This window comes from Microchirus variegatus (genome assembly GCF_963457635.1).
Source record: "Microchirus variegatus genome assembly, chromosome: 8".
In the NCBI taxonomy this organism is placed as follows: domain Eukaryota; kingdom Metazoa; phylum Chordata; class Actinopteri; order Pleuronectiformes; family Soleidae; genus Microchirus; species Microchirus variegatus.
This window is the reverse complement of record NC_139809.1, coordinates 19,693,779-19,719,616: the sequence shown is the minus strand read 5'-3', so window position 1 is coordinate 19,719,616 and position 25,838 is coordinate 19,693,779. Positions and strand designations below refer to the sequence as shown.

Below are 25,838 nucleotides of genomic sequence, written 5' to 3'. Positions count from 1 at the left end.
GAGCAACAACAAAAAGTTTTCCTTCTCCTCCTTTACTCAAAACTGCAAAAGGCTTTCACGGGCCCGAATAAGATGGTGGGAGGGAGGTAGAGGAGGAGAGGAGGGAACGGTGTGGGTGTTACTGAGGCAAAAACAGGTCAAACTGCAGGGATGATGTTTAAGTGGAGCTCAGGTGAGTCTCCTCGGCAAAGAAAGTCCATTTTGAAGTCTGATCTAACTGAAGCTGGGCAGACACTCAGGGCTGAGTAGAGCAGGACGGATGTTTCCACTCATCCTCTTCAGAGCCGTGTCAGGTGCAGGGTTTGAATGCAGAATGGGAGGGAAAAGTTTCGCCAGGAACCAAATGTAGACGTTAGTGATGCAGCAGGAGAAAAAAAGGAGCGGTAATTATCTTTTCTTGTTCTTTCTCATATCTCCCACCTCCTATCCCGGTGTTTCTTTCTAACTGTTGCTCTGTTTGTAGGCGGGGGTCAGCTCTCCAGCAGCTGTTTTAGTGCCCGTTCAATGTTCATGCGATGTCCAACTCGCGTCACTCCCAGTTCTGCAAAGTCTTCCTTGGTTAGAGCCGGAAGGTGAGAGCCTTCGATCTCATGTTCCTGGAACCCTGCTCTGTGCTCCCCCAGGTTGATGCTCTCCAGCCAGTCTCCCACGTCGTACTTATTCCAGAGGTGAAGGGGTTTTTGGTGGAAGGGCCGCAGAGCTAACAGCGGTGACCCCAAGCCTGGTGAGTGGGAGGGTGACGGGGAAGGGGAGCGAGAGCGGGAGCGGGCACTGGAGCTCCTCATTACAAAGCGCACCTCTTTAGGCTCCTGGGGTAAACTGAGGCTGGAGGATTTGAGTATGGTCTGTGGTGGTGTAGTTGGTGAGGGAGGAAGGCCATAGCCCGAATATCGTCCGAGAGGATCACCCCGATCGGGAGATCCTGAACCTGGGCTGGGGGTACGTCGGGTGACGGGGTAACGGCTGCCAGGGCGGATGGTGAACGTGGTTCCGTAACTTCTTTGAGAAATGGTGTGGAGCTCGCCTAGGCTGCTGAAAAGTCTGGAGAAGACAGAGACGGAGTTTGAGAAATGACAACCGAGGAGATAAAAGTGGACAAAGTGAAAATGAAGAAGACAGAATCAAAAGAGAAGCTTTTACAGTAAGTGTCAGTTGTTGTTAAGGCTGGAGGTGACTGACTGTTAGAAAGACCAAGTTTGTATCACATCAAAGCAGCAAGAACCAGTCACTGCTGGTAGCAATGTAAGTTCCTGAGAAGCTTTGGTTATAAACACTCAGTGATTAGTTGGCTGTAAGCTCCATGGAGGAACATCCGGCTGGTGCACAGCTCTAGTTCCTGTAGCAACCCCCCCCCCCCCCCCATAAAAAAGACTCAAACCACTGTAGTACACATGCCAGACCTGCATGTGGCTCTGTAACATTCCCACAGAAACATATAAGGTAGAAGACGACGTGAAAACAATGATGGGCTATGACATCATTGTTTCATTAAACTGTTCAAACTGAAGCTGAAAGCAAGTGTTTTTGCCGAGCTTTTCATTCACAGCCGATGGTTGAGTCACTGCCGATAAGACCCGATCATGAAAATACATCATCGTTTCTAAAGATCCCCGTTTTTGCTCGTCCACACTGAAATGCAGCTCCAGAGGTCTCAAACTAAAGCTTCAATTAAATATTTTTTTTAAATGTATCTGTTTCTGGGGCTCGAAGACGCTGAGGAATGTAGACAACAGGTATAGTCAGAGCCAAATGAATGCATTTAAAAAAAAAAACGTGTAGTGTGGATGTAGCCTGAGTGGCAAGTAGATGGGCTATAGATGCCATTCTTCACTTCTTACGAATACTATAAATACACGTATATGATCATTACATGTTTTCCAGCAACTATACAAGAAAATTAAAGGCACAATTTGCTTTCCTGTCTTGTTCCATTTGAATGAAATGCCTGGTAAGGTGCAATGTTAACTTGCCTGAAGTGAATTCACATGTAATATGTGACATACAATATAAACATGCACACACAGTACAAACAATCCTTGTACACATATACATAGACACAGTAAATAAATCTGAGAGTAGAATTTCACATCTGTTCCCAGCTTTGTTAGCTTTGAGATGCTAACTATAACAGTGCATACATTTCAACTGCTGATAAAGGACACATTCCAGAACTTTGCTAAATTGAATTGCATTAATGCTTATTTACTGTGGAAGTGCAGCTGATTCTGAATTCTGAATCTCACTGACCAACCAACGCAGCCTTACCACCCACAGCAAGATGTGAACTAATGTATTTCAGCAATAAGGAATCTGATGCAGGAACAGTTACCACATTTTCTGCTTTGGAAGATCCTGGTTCATCTATTGCTCCTAACACCTAATCATCTTTTTATCATAATAAAATGATTCGTCTATAAGAGAGGCTGATTCGTCTTATTGAGCTAATGGAGGAAAGAACGGGCTGAAATGAGAGTGTTATGTTAGAGATTTAGGCTGATATGAGATTTTTATAGTTTGGTGTAAGCAGGGAAAGACAAAAGAGAGGCTTAAAAAGTTAGTGCAATGGTATCAGTTGTATTCATGCATGTTAGTGTCTCAACTACAGATATTTTTTTGTCTTTAATCGTTCCACATGTTAGATTTGGACTACGGTGTGTGATGGCAGGTAGGGAGGGAAGATAGGCAGTGCACAAGTCGGAAAAAAAAAAATGATCAGAGAACGAGAGAGCCGACGGATATGAGATGAGCTCCATGCGCACTTACACAGTCGTCCTGCCCTCCGGGGCGCACAGTCAGTTCTAGACCAATCAGATCAGAGCAGCAGGGCGGAGCATGCAAGGTGAGCAGAGAGAGAGAGAGCAATGGGAGAGAATGTTAGCATCACTCCATGAGACGCGGCCTTCCTACCAGACCTTAGCCAACTCTGCCACCTGTGACACGTGACTGTGTGTGTGTGCACAAGAGCGAGTGTGTGGCTGTGTGTGTCTGTGTGTGCTGGTGTTGCTCATGTGCTCGACAGCAGAGTGGGCTTCAGTACTGGAAGGTCTGACAAGTGAGAGCTACATGAGAGAGAAATGAGCACACTATTCACATATCAAACACTGCACAAACAAAGAAAAACAAACACACACACACACACACACACAAACAAATATGCCAAGAAAGGAAGGGCACATGTCCTTTAACGTTTGCACTTTCAAATAATCTGGACTAAAACTATTTAAGTACCATTTACACTTTACAACTGGATGTGCATGCTCTCCCCTGTGTGTGTGTATGTGTTCTTGTACTTGTAGCATTCTGAGGACCAGTGAGGGTTTTTTAACCAACAAAGTGAGGACATTTTGGCCGGTCCTCACTTTGTTTTCATTGAAATCACTTCCTTAGGTTGTAAACATGCTATACTCTGTTTTTAACACAGCTACTCAATTTGGTACAAAAACCAGCCCTGGTATTTCACACATTGTTTGCTCTGGGGCTCCACCTGCAGACATTTTATGGTACTGCACCCAGTAGTTCTTTATAGATGTCATTCATGAAGTAGATATTTGTAATTGTTTGTGTGTGTGTGTGTGTGTGTGTGTGTGTGTGTGTGCGTGTCGGACCTTTTCTGGTAAACATTGACTCTTTCAGGTCCATTAGTAAAAACCAAAATGAAGCAGAACTTAATTTCTGAGGATCTAGCTAAGATTAGGGTTAAAATGTGAATTCTTTGTGAAAAGCTTAGGGTTATTATTATTATTATTGTTATTATTAATAATAATAACAATAATAATAATATTAATAATAATAAAAATGCATTATATATGAAGGCGCCAACTGGCTATGATTAAGGACAGGAATACAGTTTTGGTTAGGCTGTTAAAAGAATGCAAGTCAATGCAAGAATAGCTGCACAAATCTGTGTGTGTGTGTGTGTGTGTTAAGTAACACAAAGGGAAACAGAGTCTATTTTAGTAACCTACAGTATTCAATAAGCAAGACAGTCAGGGACCATGGCCATCCTCAACACAACCACTGAAAAACAAAACAAAGTTATGCAAATTACATAAACAGAACAGCAACAGAAAACCAAAGTGAAACTGAAAAAAAAACAACAACAAAAGAAAAAACAGGTTCCTAAACCACCCAAAGCGATGAGACACAGCAGGTGATGGAGGTGGATACAAGAGAGACAGAAATACAGCAGCATGTGTGTTTTCTGTGTGGACTTTAGATGGAGAACAACATGCATGGAGCGAGTGAAGGAAAAGCATTATAATGGTGCTGCTGCCGTGTCATTGAGAAAGAAAGAGAGACAATGAGCTGACTGTCATCAGTTTTGAGGATGGAGAATCAGGAATGATTTTGATGTCACCATTTCTGAAAAGGGTTAGTCCAATCAGAAGTGTGTCACATGATATGTTGTATGACAAATATAATGGCCACCGTTTCTATCCAGAGATCATGATGCTGTTAAAATCAATGAAAATAAATGGCTGAATTTAGGTCAGTATCAGATAGTGATTTGACATATTTAAGGTGTGGTCACGTAAGCAGTGTATGGAGTAAACAAAACATGCTATATAAAGACAAAATAAGCTTACATGGTTGTTCCTGAGCTCAAAACACTGCTGCATTAATGAAGGCCCTGGAGTAAACACTGACTCCAAAATGTCCAGAGGCAACAAGATGTAGCAGCAGTCTTGTTCTACATGGGTGTCGCCATGTTAAGATAAACAATAATGGTAACAGTTTTGCAAGTGTAAGAAGGAAAGGCTATTTATTTGTAACCATCTGGCAATCAGTTCTGATCTGATCAAACTAAGATTGCTATGAAAGTGATTACGATGATAGCAGACACTCAAAAAATTCAGGCAATTTGGTTTGAGATGAGTGAAGTTTGTCTTTCCAGGCTTAGATTGTTTTATCCTATATAAAATCATCTCAATAAGCAGTGAAGAGGATGTAGCATTGTCCAGCATCGTAATCCACAGAGATAACGACAAAGCCACAAAAGTTAAGCTGCACTGCATCTGAACAGTCAGTCTGATATAGATAAATCACTGTATCCAAACAACTCTCTGGAGTTCAATATTTTAAAGTTCTGTATCGACAGAACTAACTAACTTAATGGCTGAAAAACTAAAAGAGACGACAACAGAGACAGCATCCGTGAACTACAACATGATATTGTGTCTAAAGGACCTTGCAATATAATGTTATGACAGGCTCTGTTTGCCTCCATCATGTGTGGACGGTTCTAACATGACACACCATTATAGTTCAGTCATGTTCAAATAGGTCTGAGAATACATCCTTAAATCTTTGAGCTTATCACTGATACACATGTTACAGTGGAATGGGGGACAGTGCTGACATGTTTTATCAGTGATGGTTGCAAAGAGCTGTGGATGTATTATGCGTTATTTGAACAAGGACTCAGGAAAAACTCAAGAAGAAAAGCTGTAAAGCCCAGTTGATACTTTCCACGTCACAGTTGGAGTCTATGTGGATACATGTCTACTGTCCAGATGGTGGATTTTTTTGGCAAAAGGTCAAGAGGATGCATCTATGGATACTTGAGGTGATGGCGTTCTACCAGTACCCACAAATGTACAGTGGCCGAGAAGTGCAGAAAGCACAACAACATTAACTTCTCAGGGTCTCTGCAGGTTTCAAGTCAAATTTAAGACTTTTTCAGACTTTTTTAAGACCATAATGAATACAATTTAAAGGTACCATATGTAAGAATGTGGCCAAAAACGGTTACTACATTCAAAAAAAAAAAAAAAAAGAGGTCTTTTAGGTTTCGTTTTCTGACGTAACTGGCAACCCGTGGTTGCTCGGCAGCTGAGACTCTACTGACTGCAATGATTGGTAGACGGCGGTAGGTGGCGCCACATGCCAAACCATGATTTCAAAACATAGACATTATTTGCAGTCTGTAAAATATTTTTTTAATGCAAATATTTTGTCTGTACTGTTGTTGTTGGTGAGTTCAGTTTGTTATATGAACATAATTCCTGAGTCTCTGTGACATATTAGGAAGATTTTATGGCCAGTTGCTTTAGATTTATTACATAATGCACCTTTAAGTCCCAGCTGCTATGCTAAGCTGTAACACACCGCGGCGCGCTCAGCACACTAGCTAGTGGTGCTCGATAAATTCTCCCCGGGCAGCACAGGTGGCCTACTTTGGTTCCGTGTTGTAGTTATGTTAGCGCATCCTCATAGATAGAAACATTTCAAAGCGAGGTTAAAGTTTATGCATGTTTTAAATAAAAGTAACGTTAATAGATTTTTAAGACCTTTCAAAATTGAATTTAAGAGACATTTTAAGGCCTTAAATTCAAATGATTGGATTTAAGACTTTTTAAGATTTTTTAAGACCCCACGGACACCCTGCTTCTGCAAAATTTTGTCGGCGAGGGGATACAGACCAGAAGTTCACATGAATGTATTATAAGAACTGGATAGAGCTCCGCTCCCTCTGCCTTGTCGACAATTTTGTCGTGGTGGCCACTTGTGGTACTGCAACAAAAAATGCTCATGCTGCCCAAAAAGCAAAATTATCTTTGAGCAAAACTGTCCACAGGACACCTTGAGACATGGACATAGGCTTTTATAGATGTTTATATTCTATAATTTTTAATTCATGGAGTTTCATATTTGTAAAATCTTACTTAAGGAGGAAGAATCCAGGAATGTCTCAGAGATATTAAATCCTTTATGACCTGTAACTTTCTACTTTTAAACTTAGTAAAACTGAGGTCATCATACTCGGCCATAAACACCTTAGAGAAAAACTCTCTGACCACATTGTCACTTTAGATGACATCACCATGGCTTCCTGTTCCACTGTGAGGAACCTTGGAGTTATTTTTCACAAATAAAACTAATCACCAGAACAGCCTCTTCCACCTGCGGAACATTATGAAAAGTATAAACATTCTGTCCTTAAAGGATGCTGAGAAACTAGTTCATGCTTTTGTCACATCTAGATTAGATTACTGTAACTCCTATTGTCAGGATGTTCCAACAAGTCTGTTCGAAACCTTCAGTTAATTCAAAATTCTGCAGCACGAGTTCTGACAGGAATTGGAAAGAGAGACCATATAACTCCAGTGCTAGCTTCTCTACACTCGCTCCCCGTACAGTTTAGATTTCATTTTAAAATCCTGCTCCTCACGTACAAAGCACTTAATGGTCAGGCCCCTTCATACCTGAAAGTCCTAGTTTGACCTTATCACCCTAACAGATCACTTAGGTCCCAAAATTCAGGCTTACTTGTGTTTCCCAGAGTCTGTCAGAGCAGAATTGGAGGCAGAGCCTTCAGTTACCAGGCTCCTCTCCTGTGGAACCAGCTCCCAATGTGAGTTTGGGAGGCGGACACTCTCTCTGTATTTAAAGTTAGTCTTGAAACTTTCCTTTTTGTTAAAGCTTAAAGTTAGAGCTGGCTCAGGGAAACCTGGACCTGTCCCCCACCTCTCCTCTGTCCCCCATTTTTCCTTTCACCCCAACCGGTCAAGGCAGATGGCTGCACATCTTTGAGTCTGGTTCTGTCAGAGATTTCTAACCCTGTTAAAAAGGAGTTTTTTTCTCTCCACTAGTGCATGCTCATTGTGTGAATTGTTTCTCTGCTCTGCATGATGTTATCTATGTACAGTGCCCAGAGATCATGTATGTTATGATTTGGCGCTATACAAATAAAATTGAATTGAATTGAATTGCATTGAAGATAAATGTGTTGAGTTAAAGAATCTGGAGTTATAAAGCTACTCTTAAAACGTTGTTATTGTTAGTAATTACGTGATCATGAGTGACGGGAAGTACTGATAAGTACTAATGTTATTGTGTTTTCTGTTAATGTTATTGTGTTTGTTGTCAATGTTGCTGTGATTTCTGTAAATGTTGTTGTGATGTCTGTTAATGTTATTGTGATTTCTGTAAATGTTGTTGTGATGTCTGTCAATGTTGTTGTGATTTCTGTTAATGTCGTGATTTCTGTTAATGTTGTTGTGATTACTATTAACTAGTGCAGTGCCCATAGGAAGTATGTATTCCTATAGTGGGAGCTGAAGAAGATTTTTCAGGTATGGTAATGCATGATAAGGAACTTAACATAATACAAATGAGATTGCACAGTGTTCGCATTATGTTAGCCCTATGCTAATGCTAATCGTAGCCTCGCTAGCTTACCTTTAGAAACAGGTTCGCCAAGTTAAAAATGTGCTCGTGTATTGGTGAATGGACACCTCGTCGTTTCAGTATAACACCATGTTCTGCGGTGAACCGTGTGAAAATGTCTCACCCACCATGGGAACAGCCTCTTCACTACCAACCTCCCTGCGCCACACAGCGCAGCTGCTGCTGATGAGCCGCTGCCTGCCTGGTGTAGGGTGATAAATCAGTGAAAATTAAAATTCCTCCAAAAAATTTAAAAAATTTAAATCAAGGATCCACACCATCGGTCCAAGCTCAACCCATATCCTATATCCGATCAGCGAGATATGCCTGTCACAGACAGACACACAGTCTCAACTTGCTTTATAGATAGATGTTATTGTGATAACTGTTAATGTCGGTGTGATTTGCACTTCTAGGCCACCGTACAAAGGACATAGACGTGCCAGCAAACTCTTGGTGAGAATCTGTTGAACATGAGCACTAGACATGTGAAACCTTGCTCAAGTATAAACGGAAATGTGGCCATGTATGCACGTGCAGAAATGCAAAGCGGCTCTCTGTAGACAGTGAATGTGGAAAGTATGACACAGGCCCAAGGGCAGGTGGCAGGGTCATAGGTTAGAACCTGAACAGTGAATAGTGTATGCGGCATAAGGAGAGGCTCTAAGTTCTGTTACCTTGTTTGCACCTACAGTGTACACACACACACACACACACACACACTACTACTACTACTGTATGTACATTTAGCAGGAGGCCAACCCTATGGCAACAAGAAGCAAATTTGAATGTTGGTACAGAGCCATTAATTGTAATAACATTGTAAATCTCTTCTTGGCACTGCAACCAAATACTTTATTAAGTGTTTTAAATAAAGTTTATTTTGAAAGATTAAAAAATTATCACATGGTGCAAACAAGGTAATATATAAAATAAAATAAGAAAAGTCATGGAACAAAAGGGACAGAAGGGTTGTTTCATTCAATGGGATTAGTTGATAGGTTGGTTAAGAAGAATGTATTTTAAAATGTTGGTTTACCCTATGGGCTATACACGTGAGGTTTACTCTCGTCAGTGTCCTCACATCTGCAGAAATATAAACAACTTCATTGAATTTTCAGGTAAAACGTGAAAAAAAGAAACCCACAGAAAGACATAAAACACCTGTGTGCTTCAGATATCCTCAGTGTCATTATGTTTGTCTTTGACTCTTTTCTTACACATATCAACAGTGTTTCTACTCTTACTGTGCATTGTCAGGGAAGCTGCTCATCCAAGCATCTCCCATCATTACAGAAGAGAATTGGCCTAAAGGTCCAGTGTGTAACACACAAATTGAATATCCTATACGTATATAAAAGTGTAGAATCGTTTTGAGAATAATCTTTTTATCTGTTCTTTAGGCAAGAGTCATGCATACACATTTCTACAGCAGCCACGATGGACACCAGCAAGAATGCACATTTTGTGTTTTGAAGCAGAAGCAAACAATGCAAAACAAAGATGATTGGCTCCACCCAAATAAACCCAAAAAGCAAGGAAAGGAAGGATAGAGTTCCCTGACTCACTTGGGAAAGAGAGGAGTAAGCAACGGAGTCCTCTGTTTAGTCTCACCATTAGATGACCGTAATTCTTACACACTGGACCTTTAAATAAAGATTCATTTGCACATTTTTAAAATTACATCATGTTCTCATCATTCTGGCTGAAACTGACTATTGATCTGTATGTAAAGATATGTTTGGTTTTAAATAATATATGGAAGCCTCTCATACAAAGGGTTTACGATAAGGTAATAAAAAGGAATGTAAGTAACCTTCTTTTCCCTCAGAGGCTGGTCACTGGAGTTGTCTTTGTTTATTTTGATGTGAAAATGAATCAAAGTGATCTGTCGCTCGAAGGACAGTTTTTGTCTTACCTAGCACCTGTCACAGGTGACTTCCTCCCTGGGTCAAGTGACGCCCCCAGTGGTTCTTCTCCCAGTGATCTAGTGTCTTTATTTAGCTGCTGCAGTCGTGAACTCAGCTCCCCCATTACAGACGGTTTTGTTCCCTCATCTGCACCCAGCCCCAGTCCAAGCCCCCCGAGATTGCCCAAACTCCCGATACCTAGCCCCACTCCTGGTCCACGGGGCTCCACTGGGTCCCCCCACAGCTTGGACCTCCGCTGGAAGAGGTAGCGTGGCTTGGTGGGAGCGAGTCCAGTCACAGAGGCTGAACCACCTGAGGGGAGCCCGGGTCCTCCGCCTGCAGCAACAGCAAGAGCAGCAGCCTGTTGCTGTGATAGCAGCTCACTATCAGAGCTCTGCTTCAGCAGAGGGTCCCTGAAAGTAACAGGGCCTTTACTGCCTCCTATCTGGGACTTGAGGCGGGGCTTTGGAGGCACTGGCGGCTTGTCAAGCACAAAAGTCTGCCCGTCGGCATAGGAGGTGTGCGTGGTGTGTGTGTCGGCGGGCTCACCGCTTTCTGAGGATAACGTGGACATGCTGGAGACTGTGGAGACGGTGCTGGTGGTCTCGAGGTGGTGGTCTCGCTCTCTGTCACTGGAGCTGCGCGTGTCAGCCTCCTCCACACCTGAATCAGCTGCAGAGCCAGACTCGCCCACTGGTGGGGGGTCAGAGGGCTTCCCTGAGACAGCTGTTGCACTGGGGTGGGATGGGGGCTGGGTAGGCTGAAGCTGTGTGGGGGTCACAGTTGGGGTTGTTGGAGTTGAGGGAGTTTGGGATGTTGTCGCTGTTGTCGGGGTTGTGGTGGGTTTAGTTGTGGACACTAGCATCTTTTGTGCCTGTGCCAGCAGCCCATTAGCAAACTCATCCGGTGGTGGTACCACTCCAATCTTGCGTAGTTCCTCTCTTGTTTCCTCATCACTTGATGTCAACATTGCAGGGGGCAGGGTCACCGTGTATGGATCCACATCCTCCTCTGAGCTTCCCTGAGCCAGACTCTTCTCTTGCGCTGGACTGGCAGGATGCTGAGTTTGAGGCTGGGCCTTGGGTTGGGAGACTGTGGGACTAGGGGATTTAGCCCGTGGACTTGGAGATTTGCTGGGCTCCATGGATGCTGAAGCAGGGATCTGCTCCAGTTCTGAACCTACCCCACCACTCTGGCCATTACTGGTAGCATGGACCATGATTAGTCCTGCTGTCTTCTGCTGTGATGTATCCATTATACTGATCAACATACTTTTTTTATCCTCTAGCCTCTTCTCCTCCTTCCTCTCCTCTACTCTGGCCTCCATCTCCTTTCGGAATGAAACAGGTGACGTTAATGTAGTCCACTGTGTTTTAGTTGGCTGGGGAACTAAAACTGAGGCCGGGGAGGATCCTAGTCCATACCCTGCTGCCTTGGTGCTTTTAGGTGAGAAAGGGGGAGGTGTGGATGCCCTTTCGTGTGGAGACTCTTTGGTCTGAGTGTCAATGAATATTATGCCCTGTTTAGTCCTAGGCTCTGGGCTACTAGCTGGGGACTGGGAGGTCAGTGCCCTCTCCCTTGCGGCCAGCGCAAGAGCCAGCGGTGAGTTGGGGTCCAGGGGTTTTCCTGTGAGTGGATGGATGAAGGTTGTCCCACTGGGCGAGGGGCTCAGGGCCAAGGCAGGGGGAGGCAGCTGTCCGAGCTCTCGAGTGAGCAGTCGCTCATCGATTGAATGAGACTGAGTGAGAGAGGGCGCGTCAGAGCTGGTGGTCGACGCTCCCTCCATGGTCCCAACAGAAAGGAAGACTGTGGATTTCCTCCGTTCTTCTAGGCGGCGCTCGCGATCTTTCACTGCTCCTGCGATGGCAGCAGCAAAGGGGCCCTTACCCTGAAACAGCATCTCTCCCTGGGCATGCAAGCGCTCTCGCTCCGCCATCAGCTGCTGCTGGTAGTAGTCCACGCGGCTGGTGTGTGTGTGCCCGTGGGTGTGTGGGTGTCGTCCTGAGGGTGAGCTCTCTCGGGAGTGGGCAGCAGCTAAGGCCAAACAGGCTTTTTCTTGTGCATCTTCCACCTGCAGGAAGATAAAAAAAAACAACCACACATGCCGAGGTTATAGGGTCTCTCTGTTGATATTCTATCGTGTAACTCACTATTAACCGTTAATGTATTTCTGTTTGTATGGTCTTGTATGTGCTTTTAACACCAAAGGCACCTGCTAACTTGTTTTGATAAACAGCAAAGGTATGACAACATTTCCGCTTGTATTTCTTGAAAGTCAGTTGTTGTTTTGCTCTTATTTTGGGGCTGGATCCGTGAATCTTGTTCGTAGAGTGATAAAAATGGTACCGTTAGAATCTGTGAATTCTCCGCTGTTTACATAATCACGCTCACGCTCCGGTGCCGCTTTTCAATGTGTGCGCTGTAACGGGTTTTTTCCGCTCCTGCGGGTTTGATCCATCAGTGTTTTAACTGTGTTTGGTGAACTTAAGAATGGTTTATACAAGCTTTTAGCTGAGTTTCTGACCTTTCTGTGGGTATGCAGCATGTCTGTGTTTGTTAAAGTTAGACATGGTTTTATGACGCTTTTGTTGCTGCGTCTGACGCTGCCCCGTTAGCGGGGACACCAGTAAAGAAGAGATTAACGCGATTAAAAAACATAACGCGTTAACGATGACTGTAATTAATTAATCACAATTTAACGCGATAATTTGACACCCTAAATAAAAACAGCTCATATCATGTGAAAAATAACTGGGAGTTAGAAAGGGCGTTTAGGGATTTTGTTTTCTCACGACACGAGACAAGTTCGTGGCTCTAAGTATCGCGATTTCGATACGCATATCGTTACAGCCCTAGTTAACATGCTCAGGGGAATAGGAATGGGCAGACAGGTGTGACTGCATGCCTTAAGTACAATCTCTAATTAAAATTATGAATAAAAAGAGACTTAAAAAGAGAAATAATTCTCAACATGAAATTTACCTGTAGTTGTTTCACCAGGGGACTTTTTTTCCTCTGGGGCTTGGTAGGAGTGTATAATCCAATACTAAACTGACCCACATTAGCATAAGGGTTGTCAATGACCCGCCCCTTCCTCTTAATGCGCTCAGGTGGCGTAGCAGCAGATGGTCGAGGGATTTCTGTAGGTTCTACAGGTAGATGTGAAGAATCCTGGAGGATAATCATGGAGCGAGCTTTCTTCTGTCTCTCAATGTGTGTGGCCTGCCGCTGAGCAGCCTCGTATGGCAGGTCCAGGGAGGAGGGCTTGAAGCTGGAGCGACCGCCAGGCTCGTGGCCTTGACTCTGGGTCCTGGATGGGGGAGGAGGGGGGCAAAAGGCTGGGGGTGGACCAGTGTCTAGGTAGTAAGGGGGAGGAGGCGGTGCAGTTTGCGGTGGTGGGGGGATGGGATGGGGCTGCGAGTGGTCTCGGAGGCTGTCCGTCATAGAGGAACTGCGGGGAAACCGGTGCTCGCCTGCGAGCGCAGACAACCGATCCTCCTCAGTGGCACCTGATGAGGAGGGGAAGCACAGATCATCTGGTGATGCAGCGTTAGCTCGTGAAAAAGGAGCGTTTTACACCAGCACATCAGGTGAATAACTTCATGAAAGTTACACTTGAATTAATCCATCCAAGTTTTAATATCAGCTTTACAATACTTTTAAGAGATGTTTTCCACATCAACTGAGTGTACTTACAGAAAACAATGTTCCAACATATAAAGACAGGTTTGATACTGAATGTGTATATCTACGATCAAAGCAGGCTGTGTGCTTGAACATCTGCTCTGCAAAGCTGTTTCTGTGAATATTCAATAGACACATTTGTACATTCTGAACACGTAACACACTGCATTAGTATACATCGGGACATAACTGTTAAAATGTGTTTTTCTGAAATCTATTGCTTTTCACTGGCCACTTCAAATTCAATTAAATAAAATGCAGATCCATCTTCTGTGTCTTCTTTTTGAATGCAAGTCACAAAAGTGGTGCTTTCTGATTATATTTTATATGTTAAAGTATTATACACATACTTTACATAAGATACACTATCATTCACCTTATTTGAATATGTACAGGATGGGTGATTGTTTTACCAAAAGACTTGGTCCTGGACATTCCCTTTGGTAGCAGAATGTGACCGCGCTCAACGCCTGTGTGAAGACCTCCGTGTAGAGTCATCCCTTGTCTCTCAAACAGTGACTATTATACACGGAAGAAATAAAAAGACCTTTTACCATTTTAAATAAGACACTTATAAGACCATCAAGATCAAAGTAGCAAAAATCAAATCCACAAATAACTGAGTCCAGTGCTGTGTATGCTGTTTTTGAGTTGAGTCAACTTGGCTTTGCATGGTGTCTGCTGTGTGTAGGTGCACTCACACTGATCTCTGCTGGTGTTATTCTCCTGCTGGTCGGCCGTTGCTTGACAGTGGCTGCTCTGTAATCTGCCTCCGAGGGCTGAGAACGTAAAATGGACTCCTGGGACGCCAACATCTCATCGAGTCTCTCTGTTGAGAAGGGAATAAGCTATCATTAAATACTGAGACCTAAGTCCAGGGAAAAGTGACACAGACGAAACAAAACAGTCATGCAGAGTGTGATTAAAATTGTAGCTAAATGCATACATAAGCATATTGCTGCAATGCCAGAAAAATGAACCAGTAACACATAATAATCTAAACAATTTCACATTAAAGCGAGATGTTACTACGACATATAAACATTTCATAAGGAAAACTATAACTGATCTCTTTATCTCCGCCAAGGACATTATGTTTTCGTCGGTGTGGGTTTGTCTGTCTTCTTTTGGCAATTTCCTGTCTAGTAGGAGATCAGCCAAGTATGTTCCCATCAAGTTTTGGTAATAATCTACCCGCTGATGATGATGATGATGATGATTAAAATGATAATATTTTGATTCAAATATGAATGTTATGTGGTATGTTTATGCAGGATCACACACATCAGACTAATTTTCATATATCGGATTCAGATTACAGATAGAGCTGAAACGATTAATCGATGAATCGATTATTAATCAATTACTAAATTAATCGGCAACAATTTTGATAATCGTTAATCGGTTTGAAGCTTTTTTCATGATTAAAACAAGATTTCTGATTGTTTTAGCTTCCTAAATGTTAATATTTTCTATGTTTCTTTGCTCCACATGACAAAGAAATCCTTAAAACTGAATCATTTTGGTTTGTGGACAAAACAAGACATACAAGAACATCGTCATTTCCAGGTTTGACGAACACTGATCAACGTTTTTTTTTAACATTTGATGACATTTTATGGAGCAACCGATTCATCGATTAATCGAGAAAATAATCGACAGATTAGTCGATTACGAAAATAATCGTTAGTTGCAGCTCTAATTACAGATTTGATTTGACATGGGACGTCTATTTAACATAAACGTGTCTATCTCAGTGATCAAGATCATGTAAGATGGTAGTGGCTATAAGCAGGCACACATTCAGAAGGGGTGGTTAACATTTTAGGTGCCGGTGTGTAAAACGCAGATGACACAATGTTAAAGCCTTGGTGAAGGTCAGAGGTGGCAGAGGTCGACTACCCTTGATGTATACTCCGGTTATGAAGTGGCACTAGGCCTTCATGATGAAGCACTTAACAAAGAACTGGAAAATCTCAAAGGCACAAATATGAGGCGTCGATTGTAAAGTTGTGCATGCTAAAATAAACAGCAACTTTTTGCCACATTTAGCAAAAAAACATGTATAAAAAACGTGAATTTTTTTTATGTTAGTTTTGACCAGATTTACAGCAATATTTGTGAATTTTGTGATATTTACATCTCTTGTGAAAATATAATTTCAATGTTTAATCTGAATAAAAAAATCTAAATCTAAATGTTAAATGTTAAATGTTAAATGTTAAATGTTAAATGTTAAATGTTAAATATAAATGCTAAATATAAATATAAATGTTAAATTTAAATGTTTCGTTTGAAACTAAATGTTTAGCTAATATGCAAATTCACACTGCCGGTAACCGATTAACATTTATATTTATATTTATATTTATATTTAACATTTAGATTTAGATTTTTTATTCAGATTAAACATTGAAATTATATTTTCACAAGAGAAGTACATGTTTTTTGCTAAATGTGGCAAAAAGTGCTTTTTATTTTAGCATTCGTAACTTTACAATCGGCGCCTCATACACAAAACATTAATATCCCAGCGTAAAGTAAAATGTAATCACAAAGATGAGCCACTTCCTCACATTCAATTCTGCACAGAATTTCTTCATTTAAATTCCTCTTGGCCAAACAATAATAATAATAATAAAGTAATAATCACACATCTGAAATGTTTTATGTCAGATCGTTTATATTCTTCTTGTATGTGATAAGGTTGTATTTCGTAATAACATGAACATATCTTGATATAACTGAGTAATTCCAAACACGGCAGGAATACACTTCCTTTTTATGTCATGAGTTGTGTTGTATTGTATTCTATGACTATCTCAGTACTCAAGTGTACTGATGGCTATGAGGGAGTGGGAGCTTAAAGACTGCACAAGAGACAAGAAAAGTGGAAAATGGCTGCATATTTGCATATGTTCTGCTCTTTGGTTCCTATCAAAACTGCTTAAAAAGACAGGTGAGGTGTCAGTGGTTGTTTTTTTCGCCTCAGACTCACCTCCTCTTCTCCTCCGAGCAGAAGCTTGGTGTGAAAAAGAAAGTGTCAGCAGAGGAGGAGAAATGACAAGAACAAGCCAACAGAAGTGACTATGCTAAAAGTCAGAAGACACAGTAGGTTATAACGACAAAGGGAAAGCAGAAATACGACAGGGAAAGGGGAAGAGGGTGAACAGTCGGCACGCCTGGAACTCTGGCACTCACCCAGTTCTTCAAGCTCGGCGGTCATGGATTTGGAGCGCAGCGTCAGTGTGGTGCTCGGAGCTCTCTTGGGTGGTGGGGGAGCTGTGGAGAGAAGGCATGGTGTTGAGGATGAAGTTGAAGGGGGAGAAAATCCTTTGGCTTTGCGACTCAGTGCCCTCCTCGCATCTCTGAGACGGACAGACCATCCCACTTTCGCTGCTTTGATTTGGTTCAGCTCAGATGAACTGGGCGTCTCGCACTTGGACAGGACCTTGTTCAGGCTACGACTGGAGCTCAACTTCTTCATGTTTTGTTCTCTGTTCATCCAGCAGCTTCAAATTTGACAGTCTGTCTCCACCACTTTCACTTTTATAGTCTTTGTGTTGCAAAAATCCCTCTCTGTCGAGGAGCCCAGGGGCAGTGAATATACAGCTCAGTCCTCTCTGCGACGCCACCAGCTTTCTCAATCTTCCCATTACACACAGAACTGAATGTGTCCACCACAGTAAGCAGAGGGAATACAATGAGCGCAGCAAGGAAGGAGAAAATGTTGTCCATCTCACTTTTTATATTCTGCCTGTCTGGAAGTCAGCATGTGTGTATCAGACACGAACACACCAACACACAGGCTGACACACACACACATACCCTGCCACACGAAGAAACACATGCAGATACACAGAACAGACTCCCAGAGGGAGGTTGTAATGACATGGGCTGACAGTCGGTAAGCGATAACAGTAAATTTAGCAGCTGAGAAAAATGAGGTACTGCAGACTTTATACCCTAAAGCTCATGGAAAACTCCCTGTCCAACCACACACACACACACACACACACACACTGTTTATCTACCCACTCAAACCAATAAAACACATAGTTCCAAACTGCAGACAGTGACCGGTTTAAATTGGGTCACAGTAACCACAATAAAAAAAATAATGCAGTCGTGTATTTAAGCACAGTCATGCACTTGCATATTTACAATAATGCCACATACAGCAGCCATCACTACATGCTTGAACAATCAAATCAATCAAAGTTTCTTAACAATAACCCCAAATGCAGCCCTTTTCGTTTAGATAAAGCAGCTAACAGTCAATGCACCAATGTAGCTCGACTGATCTCTAAATCCCACAGAAGCTCTGGTGCCTTAAAAGAGCCCAGCTATCCTACTGCTGTCAGCAGCCTCAGATCTAGTGTACATACGCCATCCCGGGTAAAGTCCATAACAAACATCTTCTCATCACCAGTCTGCACCATCAGGTAGAGTAGCAGAGGAGCTGGAGAAGGTTGGAGGAAGAGAGAGAGGGGAGAGGAGAGGAGAGAGAGAGATGGTTTTGCTGTAATGTAATGCTTAATTCAAACATGCAGTGTAGTCACCATGGCAACGGTGGCAGTAGTGAGGGTTTACATGGTGCAGTGTGTGTTTGCTTGCAAGCGTATGCAAGTGTGTATGTGCGAGTGTGCATTTTTGCAAAAGTGCGGCACAAAACGCAGAAAGTGTCCCATTGAAGGCGCAGTGGCAGCACAGGGGGAGAGAGAGTTCAACACGGGTACACTGAGAAACACCAAAAACACTCCATCTTGTCTCCAGCTGTTTGTGCTGTCTTTCTCCCAGCACTTATATGCAAACAATATTTAGTTAAAATCCAAATTAAGAACATATATTTAAATCAAGCCTGTGTTGACCCTTACGGTAAAGTTAATGTATTAAGAAATCATCGGTTGCTCAGTAAAGAACAGGAATCCTTCCCCTCACCCTTGAATTGCTATTGTTTTTGTTTTCTAATTAATTAGAAATTAATTATAATAACATTGAGAACGAGTCACTCTTTCTTCCTCACTATGATCCTTGAACACATTACTGAATGAAAGGTATTCAGGTATTCAGTCAGAATCCACAAACACTGTGGTGCACTGATGACGACAGAATGGAAAGGAAAAAAATACAACCACTACGGAAGCGTATTGCATTCACTTGAAAAAAAAAAAAAACTCCTGTTTTTCTCAGTAATTAATTTTCGGTTTGATTTTTTGAATATTTTTTTTTCTGTTTTTCTGACTAATTATGTTCCTGTTTTTCTGAGTATTTTTTTTCTGTTTTTCGGAGTAATTTTTTTCTGAGTTTAGAGAGCATTTGAAATAATAAACACATTCACTCCTTTATTGAGAGTTCAATTTATAACAACATGGACGGCTTGTTTAGTTTAATCAAGTTTTACTTTGATCTGGGTTTAACTCGACAAACTAATGATAATACCATCTATCTGACTTATAGACAGGACTATTTCCCAGTGTCTTAAACCCAGATCACAGTAAAACTTGATTAAACTGAACAAGGCGTCCATGTTGTTATTACTCGAACTCCGAAAAACAGAAAAAAATGACTCCGAAAAACAGGGGAAAAAAATGTGCACGAAAAACACAAAAAAAAATTACTCAGAAAAACAGGAAAAAATTATTAAGAAATCAAACCGAAAATTAATTACTGAGTTTTTTTTTGTTTTTTTCAAGTGAATGCAATACGCTTCCGTAAACAACAACCCAGGAAGGTTTAGAGAAGACAAGAGTCCCGGGGGGAACACGGGTTTGCAAGGTGCGTTCGAAGCAGGGCCGCCCCTAGCCAAACTGGCTAGTGGCTAGCCAAAATCCCTAAGTGGATTTTCTAAATTGCCCCCTCCCCCCAAGCAGCCTGGAGGCTTGGACTGCACAGGTTACTGTGCTTTGGGAGGTGATCGCGACAACGCTGCAGAGTGACACGTGCTTCCACGTGAGAGTCTCCAAACACCACAAAAAGTCTGCAGATTTAGCGACAAAGTCGCCACGTTGGCAACACTGCACTCTGTCAGAAAGGCACGTGACAGGAAGCTCGGCCAAGTATTTTATTCGGTCCGAATAATTTAATTGTTCGTACCTTTATCGTAATAATATGAAAATTAAATAATGATCAGTTTCAACATGGTGGGTTTATCTTATGTTCTGCCACATGAGTATAAGTGTAAGTGTATATGCTTTTTTGTTTACTTTTCAGTTAGATGAGACAAATATCATGTCGCTGTCTCAAGATAAACTTGGGATATATTTTTTTTTCTTGTCCCTGCAGGGCCAAGCTGATGCACGTTAACAAGGGCTTATGTGGCAAACTGTATATACTCACTGAAACCAGTAACGGAGATGTCAGACCCAATGGTTGCCTGGCAACTGGTCAGAAACAAGTCAAATTTCAGCATATAAACTTTAAACATTAAAACATAGTCATGGAAAAATGCAGCAAACATGCTCTGTGTTCTAAGGGTTAATTACACATCTATCATACCTATTTGATGACTTACAGTAGGGTCTTTGTACAAAATGACTTGCCTGTTTTGCTTTCATCATTTATATCAACCCTTTAATACCTAAGCCTCAAAATGTCCGTCTGGAATTTATTATTTTCTTACTGATTTTAATCACAAAAGGGTGAGAGAATGTCCTCTGACGAAGTGTTTTTGCCCATTTTTCCACATTAACTTTCAATATCTGACATTCATTTACAATTTGCTGCATGTTAAAATGTTGAAGTCCCACAATGTCCAAAAAATGGAAACTATGTACAGGTGTTTTCCCAAATCTCTCCTTTATGGCAACAAAGAAGCTGATTCTCCGGCTTCCTGCAAAATGGCGGGTGAAAATACCTTAATAGCCACATGTTGGCTTTGACGTGCAACTTTTTTTTCCGACAGCGCAAATTGTTGTGTAAATCAGTTTTACCTTTTCTTTTACATCCAATCCAGTGACCAGTATCAGACTGATACTGATACTGATACAACCCCATTCACATGCTATTGTCACAGCTCTCTTTGTCTAGTACTTTGGGCTTAAATGTCTTGCCCAGGGACACATTGGCACATAGACAAGGATGAAAGTTGTAGGACAATCCACTCTAGCACTGATTCATGGCCAGAAGATAAAAGTCAAGCAAAAATAATAGATACAAAGACAGTAGAGGTGAGGAACAGAGAGACAGGTACAGAGAGTGGCATGAAGACAGAAAGAGACCATTAGGTTCCTAAGCGGCAGGATTGAGTTTATACAGTACTGCCCCTTAAAAACGTGGTCATTTATCACTGACATTGTCTCACAGTGAACGTAAAGGAGGAAAACGCTTGTGCACAAACAGACACATACACGCAGTCCTGAGGTCAAAGTGCTAGGACTGACTGTGTGGGAGCTGAGTGCTGATGAGGAGTGGTTGACATGGAAACCACAAATATACAGCAAAGAAACACAATTCTCTCTTTATGAAAACAAATAGTTCCCTTATCATAAAATCCACTATCAAACACCTTGAGACATCCAGTAAGACAACATATGCACTGCTTTAACAAAGATGGCACAGTGAGGGGAATATTTAGTGACCATTTGAGCAACATTTGAGTTACAAAAAACACAAAATACTGAATCACAATTTCACATTTCCTGTTAGGGCTGTGCATTTAATAAAGCACTAAAACATTACCTGTATTTTATAACATTAAAATGCAATGTTAGGTGTGCTTATTATTATCTAACTGTCATTATATTGTATCGTTGTAGTGCTTTAACACAGCTCACTTATTTTTAGTTCAATTACTTTTCTAATATTGTATATTGTATTCAGTGTTGCAAAACAAGTGTAATGGTTCATGTCTACAGATGAATTCCCCATCATGTCTATATACAGAGAGGTCTTTACCTTTCTTGCGGATAACTTCCTCAGACTCTGGTTTGCGTGTGACAGACACCACCTTCATCAGCAGCCTGTTGCCTCCTTGCCGGATCAAGGACACCACCTGTTTATGACCCACCTTCACCACATTCACCCCATTAACCTGAGAGAAAACACACAGAACGAGACACAAGTCTTACTCTTTTCTTCTTCTTCAATGCTGCTGATTAAGGCACCACAGTTACTAGAAAGTGCATCCATTTTGGTGTTTTTTGTTATTATTCTGCCCTTTGTTTGTCCATATAATAACATTAGGATGCATCCATCAACTTAAAATAGGCTCTTCCAGGCCTGACTGAGTGAGCGTTTGTTTGTATACAACAGCAGTGCAGGGGTGGGCGGGGACAAGGACTCAGTACAGCAGTACAATTCACTTTGGAAACTTTTCGTGGGCAATTCAGTTGTACTTCAACCTGTTTTTAGTCAAGCTCAATAATGGTTTCGACCATCTGTCTCAACATAATTTTAAATAATACCTTCCTGTGTGCTGCACAAGATCTAAACTACTGTACTGAGAAACACAGAGAGAGTTGTGTGGAGCTGATGGGCTTCATCTGGTGGTCTCAAACTTGTGGTCCCTGAATATGAATAAAAACAGTTGGACTTTTTTTAACTTGACTGACCAGACTAGACCGTCATTGGCCCCAAGGTCATTGGAATTTGAGATCTTATAAATCTTATAAGTATTTAAAAAAATAATAAAAAAATAGAGTCTCTGTACTTACTAAAACTAACATTTTTTTTTTAAATTTTTGATTTCAAGATTCATATATTAGCTTCATATATGAATCAATGTCAATACACACTCTTTGCAGGCACAGGAGTGACAGCACTTCACAACCTCAACAGCACTACAGTATCCTGCACTTGTCGCGTTCTCTTCTGCGTTCAAGACCACGAGCAGTGTGTTCAGCCATGAGAGGCAAAAGCAAGTGAAGAGCAATCTTTAATTACCTCAATGAGGAAGTCTCCTGTCCTCAGGCCGGCCCTCCACGCCACTCCCTCCACATCCACAGACTCCAGGTACTGCAGGGCAGGAAATGCTGGGGTCGGGGTGAACTCTTCAATGGGCGTCTCAGCTGCGAGGAAACACGCAGAGAGAGACCCGCCAGAGTTAATACAAGTCTACAGCTTCCTCCACGAAATCATGTGCATTTACCGCAAAGAAATTTCCTGAAAAATGCATCAGTTTAATTTATCAAAATGTTAATTTCCTTTGAGAGAACAATGCATTTTTCAATAGTTTTACCAAGATTACATAACTGATTCTGTACCACTGTGTCTGCTGCACCTAAACAACGTCACAGATGCATGCAAAGGCAAACAATATTATGTCCTCAAAAAGGTCCTAAAAAGATAGCACACACACACACACACACACACACACACACACACACACACACACACACACACACACACACACACACACACACACACACACACACACAAACATCACTGTGCTACTACAAACTCCATTTAATCTTGGAACAAGTGTGTGTGTGTGTGTGTGTGTGTGTGTGTGTGTGTGTGTGTGTGTGTGTGTGTGTGTGTGTGTGTGTGTGTGTGTGTGTGTGTGCGTGTGCCTAGAACTGGTGGAGAGTCAAATAAATAACGAGTAAAAGAGAGCAAAGTGAGCCAAGATGCATGGTAGTGAGTGATGGAGCAGTAACAGACTCCCGGCAAGGTGCCTGAGAGGCGTTGCCATGGTAACCATCTCGAGTAAGGAGCTGGCACGTGCGAGAGTAAAATGAATTTGTGTGTGATGTCGATGAGCAGCGAGGTAGTTTGGGTACAAGGCACAAAAAGCAATTGTACGCAAACACTGCGGTAAGATGATGGAACAGAAGGAAGGATGCGAAGGAGGTGAAGGAGAGCAGGGAGAAACAAAAACAAGGACAGACTGAGAAACAATGAAATGAGAGAGGAGCGTAAAGAGGAGCGTGTGTGTGTACAGAAGCTCAACACCATGTGTGGGGAACAGATGGGACAGCGAGCTGACAGCTCAGCCAAGGATAACACACACACACACACACACACACACACACACACACACACACACACACACACACACACACACACACACACACGCCTGAGTGCATCTGAGTATACACGCTGAGTGTTGACCAAAGCTGATCATGTTGTTGACTCACACAGTAACAGCTGAGTGACAGCCATAGTCAGTGAGCATCACACCACTTCTCACTTTAAAACTGTCACACATGTTGAAAACAAACACGCAGGCAATGTGTGTGTGTGTGTGCGTGTGTGTTTTAAGCTCACCTTTCGCTCCCCGCAGGACAAAGCCAAAGCCCTCATTTTCCTTTTTCTGTAAAACAGCATTCTTCTCCTCTATGATATAATCACTGTGAAGGAGAGAGCAGAGGGAGAGCAGGTATGAATCCAACACTTCTCTCACACACACTCCCAAAGAGAGGGTGAAAGGGGAGGCAGAGGAGTTAAGAGGGTAAGTCGGTGGGGTTGTGGAGAGTGATGGGACACACGTGCACGCACACACACACACACACACACACACACACACACACACACACACACACACACACACACACACACACACACACACACACACACACACACACACACACACACACACACACACACACACACACACACACACACACACACTAAATGAAAAGCAGTGATTCTCATAATAATTACTCCAATCCAAATAAAATGCAGGGATTGTTTTACAGTAACACCAATGAAAGTTTGGTTGTGTGATATGCCTCAGACAAGGAGAGAGACCCGGTCAGGGTATTCCTATAGGGCATGGGTGTCAAACTCTGGCCCGCGGGCCAAATTTGGCCCGCCGTGTAATTTCATTTGGCCCTTGAGGCAATATCAAATTAACATTAGAGCTGGCCCGCCGGTATTATACAGCGGCAATCGCGCTGAGTTTAGCCGGCGATTTGGCGACTTTGAAGGTCAGTATAGCGGTATTTTCAAATTTATTATCTTGTGGAAAAAGTTAATGTTGATATTTACCTCAGAAGGCTGCAAATAGAAAAGCGGCATTCAATTTTTTATTTAAATTTTATTTGATATGCCATTGATATTTTTTCATTATTATTATTATTATTATTATTTGAAACTCGATTTTGCATGTCACTATAAAGTTATATAAGCCTTGCTTGTTCAATATTCAATGCAAAACTTGTTTGGTTCCCTATTAAAAGGTTAATTTGTTCAACCTTGGCCCGCGGCTTTGTTCAGTTTTAAATTTTGGCCCACTCTGTATTTGAGTTTGACACCCCTGCTATAGGGGGAGCTGAAGAAGATTTTTCAGTAATGGTAATGCATGATAAGGAATGTAAAGGCTAACAGTCACAACAGCTAGCTACAGCTAGCTACGCTAATGCTAACCAAAAATTTAAAAAAATGCATTGTGCCTAATGAGTTTGCACAGTGTTTGTATTACGGACTTTTACACTCACACACTTCACTTTGCTTACTATTAAAAACATTCACCGGAGCATGTTTGACAAGAATTTAGCTTGATTTAATGCATGACTAAGTGGGGACCTAAAAATGTCGCCTGTTCAATGTGAGTCCCCTCTTTGTGAGTGTGTAACGACACCAAAGTCCCTTGTTCTACTGGTTGACGAGTGCACAAAGCACACACGCACGCACACACACCTTTTCCTTTCCTCTTAACCAATCAAGTTAAAAGCCAACAGCAACTGCAGCTCAGGTTTCCCAGAGGTTCCACTAACAGTGAAGCCCACACAGCCACACACACATACACACATCACACACATAACAACTGCATGATATGGCAAAAAAAAAAAAAAAAAAAAAAATTGCAATCATTTTAGCAGATATTGCAATTGTTATATGGTTCATAATTGGCACAACTGGTCGTTTCTTTGCGTCTTGTGGGAAATAAATTGTGTTCCTGTTCTCGTGGATGGTTTTAGTGTAAGGCTTTCTCCATGTTGTTAAAGATAACAATTAACCAAAAGTCAAGCTGTGAACAAATGATGGATTGTAAAAGCAGGGGTCGGCATGAGGGGCACAGGATGACATGTGTGGGTCATAAAGAAAGTGGGTTGTCTTGTTGTAACTTGCTTTGATGTGACTGTATATATGTTTGAGCTTTCTGAAGCAACTTCAGAGAACATTTAGACC

The 25,838-nt window shown here is 41.9% G+C and overlaps 1 protein-coding gene across 1 annotated transcript in view; it reads right to left on the bottom strand.

The window, feature by feature from the left end:
- Positions 1–470: 470 nt before the first annotated feature.
- Positions 471–25,838, bottom strand: part of shank3a (SH3 and multiple ankyrin repeat domains 3a) — a gene marked incomplete at both ends in the record, with an annotated part of 215,601 nt that continues 190,233 nt past the window's right edge. Inside the window, 10 exons of the mRNA XM_083894045.1 lie at positions 471–1,041; positions 10,088–12,150; positions 13,062–13,588; positions 14,177–14,282; positions 14,465–14,592; positions 16,762–16,785; positions 16,965–17,045; positions 21,660–21,795; positions 22,647–22,771; positions 23,973–24,055. Of these exons, the coding sequence (XP_083750171.1) occupies positions 471–1,041; positions 10,088–12,150; positions 13,062–13,588; positions 14,177–14,282; positions 14,465–14,592; positions 16,762–16,785; positions 16,965–17,045; positions 21,660–21,795; positions 22,647–22,771; positions 23,973–24,055 (3,844 nt within the window). The remainder of the gene's footprint in view (positions 1,042–10,087; positions 12,151–13,061; positions 13,589–14,176; positions 14,283–14,464; positions 14,593–16,761; positions 16,786–16,964; positions 17,046–21,659; positions 21,796–22,646; positions 22,772–23,972; positions 24,056–25,838) is intronic.